Source organism: Equus przewalskii, chromosome 6 (assembly GCF_037783145.1).
Source record: "Equus przewalskii isolate Varuska chromosome 6, EquPr2, whole genome shotgun sequence".
Lineage (NCBI taxonomy): Eukaryota > Metazoa > Chordata > Mammalia > Perissodactyla > Equidae > Equus > Equus przewalskii.
The window spans coordinates 41,040,100-41,054,019 of NC_091836.1; the positions used below are offsets into that span (position 1 = coordinate 41,040,100).

Consider the following 13,920-nt stretch of genomic DNA (forward strand, 5'->3'; position numbering starts at 1 on the left):
ACAGGCAGAGAAGCACAGTAAACAAATGTTTAATGTTGAGCAGGTCATGTAGGCATGCGTTTGGTTACTTGGAAAATAATACTGAAGGGAGGGACAACTGTATTTTCACAGAGGAATTGTAAACATTCCACCTCCTTGTTCTTGTAGAGTCCTTTATACTCCTCCTTAAATACTTACTTTGACCTTCATGACGGCCATAAGAATTGAGTGGGCAGAAAACTTTTTCCCCGTTTGATGCATATGAAAACTGAGTCACAGAAAGTCTAGGGACCCAGGCTTGTCACAGCAGATTAGATAATAGAACAAGGACCCGGCTAGCTCGACTCCATGGAAATCAGGCCAAAAGCCCTGGGCATGGTCGTTGCTTCTCTTCAATATGGACAAGCAAGCTGAAGTTATATCTGATAAGATACACTAATTCATGGCATTGTCCAGATGGTAGAGACCTTATTAAAATCTGACTAACACCCAGTGCATTGTCAAGCTTTCAGAATATTCATTATAGAATCTCTCTTAGAATTTGCTAACCCAGGAGAACACTATTATTTTATCCCAGGTTAGGGAGCAGCAGACGCGGATTCTCATCCCCAATCTTTTTTTTTTTTTTTTTTTTGGAGGAAGATTAGCCCTGAGCTAACATCCGCAGCCAGTCCTGCTCTTTTTGTTGAGAAAGATTGGCCGTGAGCTAACATCCAGTGCCCATCTTCCTCTACTTTATATGTGGGATGCCTGCCACAGCATGGCTTGCCAAGCGGTGCATAGGTCCACACACGGGATCTGAACCAGTGAACCCCGGGCTGCTAAAGCGGAATGCTCGAACTTAACCACTGCACCACCTGGACAGACCCTTATCCCCAATCTTTTTTGAACTAAATAGTTACAGAGCCATAAGCTTATAAATGAAGTAGCTGCACAGACTTAACTTCTCTAGGCTCCTTATCTGTAGGTTGGTAGATGATCTCTCAGGTCCCTCCAAGCACCAAATTTATACTCATTTGTCAAGTTCTCAGCAGACAGACTACTTCTACAAGACTTTCCCCGGCCCCTTGGACTAGAGTAGGTTCTCCAGCACTCGTCTGTCTTCTGTGCAACACTCCAGCGTCCTGTGAGAGACCTCGCACTTCACTACAGTCGGTCTGTCTGCCTCTCTTCTGCATGAGCAGAAGGTCTGTCTGTGTCTGTCTTGTACATCCTGCATCACCTTGCTTAGGTGCTGGACAATGCATGGCGCATGGGAGGTGCTCGGTGAACATTTGTCCAATAAACGACCAGTTCAGTAAACTTATTCTTACACACCTCTGTTCATCCACATCTGTGGAGCTAACAACGAGAAGTGAAGTGCAAATACTGAGAAGGAGAAGGACAGGCCTGGTGACAGGATCCTTTTGAAGGGAAAGGTCATCAAATGGGCTGAAGAACGGGTAGGAATCCTGTGACCACAGACACCCCTTCACTCACGTCCTTCCTGCCAGCCTGTTGAAGCTGATCCTGTCTCCCTAACAGAAGAGCTGTTTAGATGTCTGACGGTCTGAAGAAGACTCAATATCTCATGGAAGGGAAAACCCTTCTTGGAAAGGGAAACCTCAGTGTTAATGTTGTTTCTGGCAGTGACTGGCTCCCGCCCCCGTTGTACTCTCTTGCATTGCTCTCAAATGAGGTTTTCATCTTGCCCTTCGGCACTCCTAACCCCTTAAATGGCACTTCACTGCTACAGGTGAGAGCAAACCACGCTCATCTTCTAGAGCCTTCTAGGGCCCCTACAAGCTGACTGTAGTCTTCCTTCTCGCACTTTGTTCCTCTGCATCCTCACAGAAACACCCCTTCTGTCAGATCACACCCTAAACATGTGCCACATATCCACACCTGTATGTTTAGAGTCCATTTTCTTCTTACTGAGCACACCCTCTCATCTTTTCTCTGTTGATGCAGATGGAGTCCTCATTCAAGGTAGGCTCAGGCTCACTCCCTCCGTAAGATTTCCAGTCCACATGCTCTTCTCCCCCTCCCGCCACCAAAACTCCTGAAATCCTTGCTAGGTGTCCCTTTTAGTACTCACACTTGATTAGGTTGTATTCCTCTTGGTATCAGTATCTCAGAACCCAGAAATGGTCTTGCCCTCAGAGGCCTCTTTTAGCCCTCGATGGCCCCCTACCTTTTCCACTTTTCTTGGCTGCAGGCTCTCCTCAGCCCCATCTCCTCTCTCCCTGGAGCCCGGGACACTGGCTCTGCCCCCCGCCCAAGCCTGACTACGGAGCAGCCTGCATCTTTCCAACACCTGCTCTTCTTTGCAGCCTCCAAAGCATCCCAAGCTCCCTTTCCTTTGGGGTTTCTCTTTCTAATCACAAAACGTTTGTGAGAATTACAAAGAGGATTGTCTTAGTTCTGGAGGCCCAGAAGCAAGCCCTGAGATGCGAATTTGGGTGAGAGTGACTTATTAAGGAAGTGCTCCCTGGAGAAACCAGACAGGGAGTGAGGGAAGCAGGGCAGGGTCGGGCGAGAAGCCAAGTGGAGAGGCTCAACTTCAGGAACTTACCCACGACGGTGGCCTCAGCCTCAGCCTCAGCACAGCGAGACTCCGCAGGCACAGAGAGCAGCTTTCACACTCCCGCAGGCCTCCCTCTGCTGCCAGCGGGGCTGGGGGGTACGGGGGGAGGGGACGGATGACACATGCAGACTCCCAGGCACTTGCAGCTCTCTGTGAGCGGCCCCCAAAGACAGGCCTCCAGAGAGAGTCAGAGGCGTGGGCTGTTGGAGGAGAAGCACACGGAAACCTGGGGAGCGGCACAGATGTGATCAAAGGGACCCGAGGGGGCTGGGCTGAACAGGGACTACTGACATCTTCCACACAGGTGGGGACATTACGGTGGATCTCAGACCAGGGACCCGTGGCCGCTTGCTGCTCCCTTCAGATCGACTTCTCCGGCTCCGCGCTGGATCCCCATCACGGGCTCACGCATCTCCCTTTGGAGGCCTGCTCTAGCATGAGCCCACACCCCTCTTTCCTCCAAGCCTGCCCTTTTTGTCATCAGCTGAGGCAGAGCAATAGGGGCATCCTTCCCTTAGGGGAACCCACCTGTGAGACTTCTTTCTAGGCCTTTCCTTCTGGCCTAGGAAAGGTCCTTTCAGGGCTTTCCACATCCTTAGTACATGAGATACATGGAATTGGCTGGGAGTGCCACTTGCTGTCCCTCTCTGTGGTGCCTCCGTGTCACCAATGTCCATTTTATGATGGACACAGTAGGGGAAAGACAGGAGGCTGGAGCTGGTCAGTAGCCACCTTCAACTACAAGCTGGTCTCAGAGGTCTGTGTTCCTCGGAGAATGAGTTCTTCAAATCACCAACTGCCACAGGGGATGGATGAGGAAACCCGACAGGAAATATGCCAGCGGCGAGGTCTTTACCCGGGATTGAGCAGGATTCGGGATGGCAGCGAGCCGAAGGAGGGCGGTTCCCCCCACCAGGAGCTTTGTCTTTCTGAGGGGTGCATCGTGCCCCCCAAAGTATCATGCCACCCAGATTGACTCTGGAGAGGTCCAATTCCCTCTTCTGTGCTCAAATATTCTTGTGCTTACTTGTCATAGTGAGCCCTGTTTTCCTGGACCCTGGGGACCCTCTCTTCTCACAGGCCACCAAGGATGCACAAATGGAGGAGGAGCTTTGCCACCACTCCAGTGTGCGGCCCTGTGCTGGTCTGCTCTCCTGTTCCAACTTTGTCTCAACCTCTCAGATGTACAGGTGGCACTTTGTAACCAGGCAGCCGCTCTCCTGGGAGGAAGCTGCCAGCTTACCACTGCCCCTCACTGCCTACTGGGCCCCGGACAATCACTTTAGACACAGTGGCATCACCAAGAGGTGAAATAATGTGTGGCCAAGGTCATTCACGAGGAAATGGAGAAGGCCCCCTCTAACCCAGGAGCCCCCCTTGTCATTCTGGAATTCTCACTTTAATTGGTCTGTTCTTCCTTCCCACCGGTGTGCTGTGGGAGTTTATGCAGCAGACTGTCTCTTCCTAGGGAAGGAAACGAACAGCTGTGGCTTTAAGTGGATTGCTTCTGTCCCGACCCCTCCCTTCCCAGTCAGGGTCATAGGTGTTCACAGTCTCTGGGGTGGGGACCAGGTAGAAAGGCAGCCTGTCTGCTGATTGGTCAGAACCGCCTGTCAGGCTTCACGCTCGCTGTGAAGGAAAGTCAGCTGAGTTGGGTCTAGGGAGTGGTTTTGGTCTCCTAACCATGAGGTTCTCCCCATGCCCGTGGTGTTCAATCCTAAATATAGGCGCTCCTTCAGCGATGGTAGGAGGGTCGTTAGAGGCAGGATCCAGGCCTGGGAGAAGGATTCAAAGTGTGTCTAAACAAGGACCTGGAGTTAGAATTGGCCCCAGAGTTGGGGCCCGGAGTGACACACATGCTGGCTTCACCTGAGGCTGACTCGGAGGTGCCAGCCCACCAGGCTCTACATCTTTCTTAGCCACTACTAGCCCTGGGCTGGGAGGAGCCGGGTCCTTCCAGAGCCCTTTTCCAGCATGGTCCAATGTGCCTGATGTGTACAGCCCATCCCAGTTTACCCGAGTGAGTTCTGGTTTTCAAAGTGTAATTGTAAAAAGGATCTGGACTAGCAGTGTTCCCCTACAAACACCCTGCCAGGCTAGGTCTACCGTCTCCAGGATGAAGCTCCATCCCAGGCGTGGGCTTTACATGGTCCGGCTGATGAGGACAGGAGGAAAAGTAAAAAAGAAAAAGAGATTGCAGACAGATTCACTGGCTGGAGTCTCATTTCTTCTTCTCAGCCTCCTTTCTGCAAGGGAGACCACCCACTGAAGAAGAAAGAGACAAGCTCAAGTTCTGTGCCTTTTATAACCATCGGTAATTTTTTGAGGCAGCTGCTGCAAAGTTCATTTTCATTCTCTGAACTTCAGGATAAAGCAAAAAATCTTTCACATGGCGTTCTGCACAACCTGCCTGCAACAGCCAGGGTTCCTGCAGGGGAAAGGCGGCGTGTGCAAATTGGGGCATTTAAGGAGGGTTTAATAAAATAGATATTTACAAAGATGTGGCTGAAGTGTAGGAAATCCCACAGGGGATAGTCCTAGTCAGGACCCTGGGGCTAGTATAGGAGGGCATCATTAAAGCCTGTAGGCCTGAAGGGATAAAAGGCGGAGGTCACAGCACCCACAGGGAGAGAGGGCTGTGTGGAGAGGGCCACTGGCCAGCTGTGCTCTTTGACACAGGGACATAGCCAGCCTGTGACAGCCCCTCTCCTACTTCCTCCACCCCATCTCCTGTCCCTGCTTGCCATCGGCTGAACCCAACGGGAACCCGGAGGACAGGGGAACTTGTTAATGTGATCCTACGTGTCTGTCTCCAGTGGATTGAGGGGACATGGAGAGAGCAGTGCGCTCGCTCGCTGGCCTCATCTCCCGTAACTTTTCTCTTCTGGCAAGGCCTGACACTCCATACCATCCAGATCTCCACCCAGCCGCCCACATGCCAGTGCTATTTCACGGCTCTGTCGTTCTCGGCTGGCTCATGCTCTCCTTCTGCCTGAAACGCCATGCCCCGCCCTCTGCTATTTAGCAAGCTCCCTCCAACCTCAAAGGCCTCCTTAGCTGCTCTCACAAGACCCAAATTTCCCTGAAAGTAACCAAGAGTCCTTGGAATAGAGAAACAAATATTATATACTCCCTGCCTTCCCAGAGCTCCACATAGCACAGGAAGATGGAGCATGAACACACTGCTATCAGTACATCCACGGCACCAGTATATCTGGAGAACATTCATGGGGGATTAAAAATTTTGCAGAGGAAAGGTAGATGGGATACAAAATAATATTTAAAACTGGCCTTGATAGGGAAATAGGAGTTTGTCTAACAAACAATGGGGAAGGGCATTCTAAATAAAATGAGTCACTGAATCCTAAAAGTGAACAGAGAGCTTGAGCGACAGAGAGAAGAAGTCCAGTATACCCAGTACCTGGCTTGCCTGGGGCAGTGTGTGTTGGGGAGAGGTGAGATGGGGCTTCGCAGGGGGCCATTCACTGGAGCCCAAAATCAAATGGCAGATAAAGTCCAAGGTGAATGTCCGCTGAACTCTCCCTCAGCACTTTTGGACTCTCTGCTCTAGGAAATGTTGGTCTCCACAAAGGGGTTCAAGAGGCCCTCATCTGTATGTGGACTGTTTGAATATGTTGTGGAAAGGAATGGAAAGAGAAACCTGTAGGCTGCCTGGCTTCGGTCTCCTGGAGATGAAAGGTCCCATTGCTTTTTTCTGTGGTCATATGGCAGATCAAGATGCTGCCCCACCCAGATCATCTTGTGCTGGAGTTTAGAGTCCTTCCTTGCCATATGGATGTAGCACATAGTTATTGAATAAAGAAGTGGCTTGTGGGTGCTATGGCTTACAAGTGTGATACGACCTATCGAGCAGTTCTAAGCCTCCTTCAGCATTTGAATTAGTATTGGGTTTTTGTCACCGATACAAATCAAAATGTCGTGCCATTCATTTCAGAAAAGTCATGGCCCACCCAACTCAGCAGTTGGTTTTAAGATGATGCTACTTCACTTGACGCGGACAGGAAGAACGGATGGATAGGTGTGCTTATTGCGAACCCTTCTCAGAGGTCCACAAAGCCAAGCCTTCTTGATTTATTCCCAAGACATTAGCGAAGTGGAAGGTGATGGCCTCCACTGTTCTGATTCCCTCAAAGGGTGAGCATGCGTGGAGGGAGGTGTGTGCGTTTTGTTGGTAAAGGTAGGTTGGTGCTGACATACAGAGCAGTTACCCTCCCAGCCTGGGCCTTTGCTGCACACCGGCCCCACGGTCCTTTACTTCTCAGGAGTTTGTGAAAGGTGGCAGATTTTAATCAAAAAATTAATCAGTCAACAGATATTTATTGAGTGCTTACTGTATACTCAGTACGGTGTTGTGTAGGGGCACATGAGAAAAATAAGTTACCATCTAGCGAGTGATATGTATAGACCTAGAGTGAGAAAGAGTATATATAATGGATTGTATAATCATATTGTTTGTTGGGTTTCTCCTACATACAAAACAATGCATTTACATGCGTGATTTCATTTAATCTTCTCATTAACCCCACGCGGAAGGAAAAGTTATTTCCATTGCAGACGAGTTAAATGAAACGCAGTGATGTCAGATGGCTTGCTGAGAGGCAACAAGAACAGAGCTGGACTTGAATTCCAGCAGTCTGACTTGAGGGCCTGTTCTCTCTCCTCTTCTCTGCCTCCCTCAGACTACAGTCCCCCGCAGCGGGCGCTCACAGTGCAGTATGTGCACAGCTAGGTTTGTCCCCTGGTGCTTTGACCTCTATCATAAGAGCTCCTTGTGCCTTGACCCAGGCATGACCAGCCTTGTCATTATTTTCATAACTAAGACAGACTTCATAGCACGCATCCATTTTTTAATGTAAGGCAAAAAGTGGCTGAGAAATGCGAGGCCAGTGTGCACTGAATGTAAGTTCAGTGTTTTTGTCTCTAGATGACCCAAATCAATTTTATAAGTATCCCCATAAGTTTATATTCCAGTGGAGTCAAAATTAGCAACCCCACTAGTAAGGCCTTCTCCTACAGTAAAGAGCTAAGGTGCCAGTGATGTCTGACTTTCCCGCGGGTCAGTGATGAAGCGTACTGGTTTGTGTGTTTGCTGGTTCCCCCAGAAGGAGATCTGGAAGATGCACACGCCAACCCCATGGAATTGGGTGTCAGTATTTCCGAGCTGTCCACATTGTGGTGTTTCTCTGTGAAGCTTGAGGAGAGGGGCAGGCACAAGCGAAATGCTCAGAGGAACCCAACTTAGGGGCAGCTGGAGCGTTTCTGTGTGATAAGAAGAGACTGTGACCAGGTGCTGTGAAGGGCGGAAGCACTTATTTCGCTGCAGTCGTGAGCGTTGCTTGAGACGTGTTGCTTTTCAAAAGCAGTTAAGGGACCATTTGGTAGAAGAATGGTTGGATTACCCACTGTCTGGATCCATTATCGTCCTCAGGTCTTTAGGCAGGCGCGTTTAAGAAAGGCCAAGCCTGGATTTCTCCCTCTTTCTTCAGTAATCCTTCTCTTTATTTCAACACTTTCTTTGTCTGTCTTTAGAAGGTTCCAAGTTCCAAGCAAATATATTTTGCTCCATTTTTCTTCCAATTTCTAGGCCTCTCTCTCTCTTGTCTCCTCCCAAATCCAAAAGTAGCGTGAGGCCCGAGTTCATACTTTTATGGTTTTATCTTTGCAGTACTCATCCTGGGCTTGCTTAATCATTTTTTTTTTTTGCTGTTCCTCTATGTATAACTGCAGCAAGTGTAATAAAACCACTATTCATCAGCAAGAGATTAAGGACATAGAGGGCTGCGTTTTTAGAGCGTTGGCACAATCGGCGCAGCTGCAGAAAATTACAGGTATGGCAGCTTTCTCTACCATACGCTGTGCTCAGGTGCAAGGTCCAGCATGGGCGCATGGTGCTAGTCCTCTTCCAGTCAACTACACATGAGGCTATTTATCATCGAAGACAATGCATTGACTATCCACGCAGGCCAGACACTCTTGATAAGCTGTGTTCAAATAGACCAGACCTATTCTCTTTAAGGAGAAACTTCTCCAAGAAAAGAAATAGGGTGCAGGCAGACACACAGACTGAGAAGGGCATTGTGAGTCAGCAGTGAAATGGTACAAAAGCATCCTTCCTAGGCTCTCCCACTCTGAATATTGCCAGGATGTTGCATAGACCAGGCCATGGGCTGTCCATGGGGGCTGCGCATTGGAGGGGAGGGCGGCGAGCCTGGTGGCAGGGAAGGGCCATTCACGCAGACAGTCAAGTCTGCTGGCCACTTGCTGGAGGGCTGGAGGGCTGGAAGTAAGTAGAGGCGGCGTTGAGGCTGGGGGACAGGAGGCGTCCACCACAGTTGAGAGATGTTTGGAGTTTGGGGAGTTGGGAGTGCCAGGGTTCGTTCCAGAAGCCTTACATGTGTGAAGGTTATTCCTCTGTTCTTTGTGTGTGCGGCAGGATGGGCAGAGAAGACGCTCGAGGTGGGAGCTTAGTGCCTCTCAAGATTGTGGGGGAAGCTGAGAGACTTCCAAGGTTTGGCAGGGCACTCCACCCCTTTCCACCTCTCCATTTCTCTTCCCAGCCAGCCTCATGCTGACCTGTGACTGCTTCCCCAATGGCAGGTGGCCATCTCCAGCTACACTCCCCTGGATTAGTCAGGGATAATTGACATTGAAAGCTTCCTCACTCCCAGTTAATCATATAGTTAATTACCTTCCTGAGGGAGTTGGAATACCGCGGTGTATTTTAGGAGTGATTTTTTGGAACTATGTTAAAGGCTGTCTCTGAAAAAAGGAGCCTGTTGACTGCATTTCCTACAATAATCTTCTACTGACTCCTCACCAACCAGAGTGTTCACTGTGGCTGAGAGAGCAATTATGCTCGTTTTCACTTTTTTTTTTCTTGAACCTGAGAGAATTGTCTCCTCTGCATCGTTGTGGAGACTCGATAAATGAGACAGATAGATGGGGGCAGGTATGAGGAGGTGACAGGAGCTGGCTGCCAAGTTACCTTTGTGATCCATCTCTGCAGAAGCCAGCGTTAATTCCGTGGAGCCTCAGCAAGACTGATATGCAGCACTGACAGTTTGGACATCTAAACATGACCTTGGATGTGCCCAAAACCATAGCTGACGCTATGCCAAGTTCCCAGTGTAGTATATCACAGGGGCTGCATCACCGTGCTGGCAGCTGGCTGCGTGCAGAGTGTCAGCATATCTGCACGTGAACATCTTTGGCCCTATAAGTGTGGTGTGGTGTGGTGAGGCCGCTTCCGTTTCAGCCAATTTCCCATAATTAGACAGTCACGAGGAAGTCCAGGACAGTCACTCGTGTTCATCAAGAGGCTGTGCAGTGCCCCTACTGTGGGCATCAGAAACAGTTATTCGAGCAGTTTAGGGGTTGTTGATCAGCATTTCCTGCACCACGGCCGGCCATTCACCTGATGTCTGGTCAAATTTCAGCTGCTGGAGGAGAAGATAACTAGGACTGCTTCTGGCTTCCCAGAACATGTTGGCTGTAAGAAAGTTCTCTCTTGTAAAGTAATGGAAAGCTGTTTCAAACAACAGTCAGTTCCTACTGCCCACTTGCTCCATTGTTTTCATTTCATCAGTAACCAGATGTCTAACTTAATGGCTTTCAAAGTGTGGTCTCTTGACCAGGTAGGGGCCCAGCAATCTGTATTTTCTCAGGGCTTCCTGGTGATTCTGATGCACAGTGAACGTAAATGTTACAGGGCCTCTTGGGAGGTCCTATAAGGACACTCAAGAACACTGAATTTGAACAAAGAAACAAAACTGGGTATGAGTCTTGATTCTGCAGCTTAATATTAGCATGATCTTAGTCAACTTAGATATTTCTAAGCCTCAGTTAATCCCATCTGTAAATTGGCAATACTAAGTGGACCCAACCAAGTTTTTGAGATGATGAAGTAGTGTATATAATAGACCTGGACAGTACCAAGCATATATGTAATATGTGTTCAATAAACAGCCGTGAATATGAATTTCACCCACTTCTCTGCTTGGATCCAAGCAAAATTTAGAGCAGGGACCGCCCTTAAAGTTATTAATATGAATAACATCCCAGGTACATTACTAGCAAAGCAAGCTGTGGAGTGTGTTGTTCTTAAGGGATTTCAGCCCACTCTGGTTCCATAGGCACATCTCAGGTGGGGTAGCCTGAGAGGAAGAGCATCAGCTCTACAAGGAAGGTAAGGAAAGGGACGACATGAGGTGCTTCTTCCGTCGGCCGCACTTCTCACCCTCTCGTTCACCCTCAGAGTATGTTCTGGGCATTGTCATCAAAGCCAAATGGAAGTCTCGGAGTATACTCTAGACCAGTCCAAACTTCATGTGCATTCTAGTTCCCCGGAGATCTTATTAAAGTGCAGATTCCAGTTCATTATATCTGAGATGTGGCCTAAGATCTGCGTTTCTGTAAAGCTCCCAGTTGACGCTGATCAGCTGGTTTTCTCAAACCCTAATGGCCATACAATTCACTTCTAGATTTATGTTACTTAAGGAATGGTCTAGGGGCCATCAGCATTGGTGTCACTAGGGGGATTACTAAAAATGCAGAGTCTCGGGCACCACCCCAGACCTACCAAATCGGAATGTGCATTTCAGTAAGATCCCAAGGCAGTTCGTAAGCACGGTGAATTTTGAGATCCCTTCAGGGTGTGTATTTATTCACACAGGGCCCTGCACTCAGAAGGACCCTTGATTAAATGCTGTGCTCTCAGCATCTTGAATTCTTAATAATTCTTAAACAAAGGGCTCTGCATTTTCATTTTGTGCCGAGCTCCACAAATCATGTAGCTGGTCCTGGATACACTGCTCTATACCAGTGTTTGTCAAACTTTGGTGTGTCTATGACCCAAGTGGGATATTGTTAGAAATTCATATTTGTGGGTTCCCAAAGATTCTGAATCGGTGGGACAGGAGGTGAGACTAAGAATCTGTAACAAACCCTCCATGTGATTCTGATGCGGGTGGTCCGTGCCCACTGCTAGAAATGCTCCTCCACTCTTTCCCTAGTTAATTCTTCTGTCATTGCCATCCTGTGTTGTCCAGAAAACACAATAAGCAGCACAAAACTTGCCGGACACCAGAGCAAAGGTGTTTCTGGTTGAGTGGTTTTCCGTAGCTACGGGAGCTCTCAGCAAGGCTTCCCACCTGCCGCTGAGTGGCCCTGCAGTGATCGTGTGACATTTACACAAGTACAAGCAGAAAGGATGCAGGGACAGGATATCTCATCTCGAGAGGGACTGCCTGGGGAAGCTGGCGTGCTCAGCAGCAGTTCTTAGACTTTTTATGGTCACAGACCATTTTGAGAATTCAGTAGAGGCAATAGTCCCTCCCCACTGAGAAATTCACCTTTGCATCTTCTGAGGAGCACATAGGACCAGGAATTAGATGACCAGGCTGAGAGGTCTGACTCCTTCACTTGTTAGCTCTCTAATCTGGGGCAAGTTACCAGACCATTCCCACCCCTGGAGTCCTGGTCTTTAAAGTAGAGAATGAGTAAGATCATCTACCTCACAGATTTGCTGCAAGAATCAAATGAGACAGTCTGGATGTAAAAGTACTTTGTACACTGAAAAAGAATGTATAAATTTGAGGCCTCATTATACATGCCGTGCTACATTGCTATTTCCAGCATTATAGTTAGGATCAGGACACTGTGTTTGTGAATTTAGCCTAAGGCCATAGAACATACTTGGTGTGGCGAGAGAGGGAAATGAATACAGACAGATATGATGAGTACTTGGCGAGAGTAGATGGGAAATTTGAACGTATAGGAAAAGAGAAGGGAGCTTACACAATTTGGGGACTCCAGATGCAAAAATAAAAGAAAGAACATCTATTTTTACATGTGCAAACGGTTTTGAGATTTTGGAAAATGACTTTAGTCTAGCAGTAATTGAACATTTCTGCCCCTAGATATAATGAAGATAAATAGCAATGGTGGTGGTCCATATTTAGTTTTGACTTCAGAAGCCTTCTGTCGGAATTTGCTATTCTGAGATGAGAGGAATAATGTTTAGTAGTTAAAATCTGGGTCTCTGATCTAGCACATATTATCTGTGTCACTTGGGAGAATTATTTAGTCTTTCTGTTTTTCAGTTCCTTTTTACCAATAGAACTTTCCTCATAGGGTTTTCATAAGTATTGAACACCTTAGTATACCCCAAACACCCAGAGGGTAATGTGAGGGATTCTTATCATCCACGTCATGGAAATTCTTGAGCAAAGGGAGGGCTGGTAGTGTTCCAAGGCCCAGCCATTCTTGGTGAGGACGATGCCTCCAGGTTGTAACTATTGACTAGTTACTACTCAATAGTCAGTAGTCCTGTGCTTAGGTGGTTGCAGAAGCCCTGGCATGCTCAGGACCCAGAAGTCTGACATAGCCAATGTTCTGAGACTGTAATGCCATAAGACCTCTGCCACCAAATTCCAGAAAGTCCCACCCATGACAAATCAAACAAAGGAAATGTATGTGGGCAGGGAGCGAAGGCAAGGCATGATAACAAGTCATCCTAGCCTTGCCCTGAAGACCTCAGTCTGATGGCTCCAATTTTCTCTCCAATCCCTTGACCATCCATCTGATCTTCCCTCCAGGTGCACAATTGACAACCGGGTCACCCGGGTGGCCTGGCTAAACCGCAGCACCATCCTCTATGCTGGGAATGACAAGTGGTGCCTGGACCCACGCGTGGTCCTTCTGAGCAACACCCAAACCCAGTACAGCATCGAGATCCAGAACGTGGATGTGTATGACGAAGGCCCATACACCTGCTCTGTGCAGACGGACAACCACCCAAAGACCTCACGAGTCCACCTCATTGTGCAAGGTAGGCAGGGCTTGAGTGGGCGGTCTGGGTGGGGAGCAGGGAGAACCTGTATTGGACACTCCTTCTGTGCTTCTCAACAGAGATGTGTTCTGTTTGTTCCATCGGACCAGGACATCTTCCTTAATGCCATTTTGCCATTCGATGCTGAATTTTCAAGTAATTTTCCCACTCAATAGAACTAGGATTTTTTCTTCTTCTTCTTTTTTTTTTCTGGGGGGCTTTTGTTCCAATAATATATTTTCTCAGAAAATTATCTTCTAATTATTGCTTTCCTTGGCTTTTTCCTCCTCTAAGTGTTTTTAGGTTCCATCCAATTCTAAGCTTGCTTTATTTTAAGACCAGCATTTTAGCTCTTCTGTCACTACACATATGCCGTACCCTCACACAGCCTTCAAGGAAAGCAGAGCTGACCACAGATGCTCCAGACACCTCCCTGGGATGCATCCTTCGCAGCCGCCTCCATTGTTCCCAGTTTGCTTGCATCTTCTCTCATCTCCCAGCCCAGTTTCTGATACCACATCTCCCC

At 48.3% G+C, this 13,920-nt stretch overlaps 1 protein-coding gene across 11 annotated transcripts in view; it reads left to right on the forward strand.

Moving 5' to 3' along the window:
- Positions 1-13,920, forward strand: part of NTM (neurotrimin) — a 908,157-nt gene that overhangs the window by 724,129 nt on the left and 170,108 nt on the right. For all 11 annotated transcript variants that reach the window (XM_070623480.1, XM_070623476.1, XM_070623478.1 and 8 more), the window contains one exon: positions 13,162-13,394. In XM_070623480.1, coding sequence (XP_070479581.1) covers positions 13,162-13,394 — 233 coding nt within the window. The remainder of the gene's footprint in view (positions 1-13,161; positions 13,395-13,920) is intronic.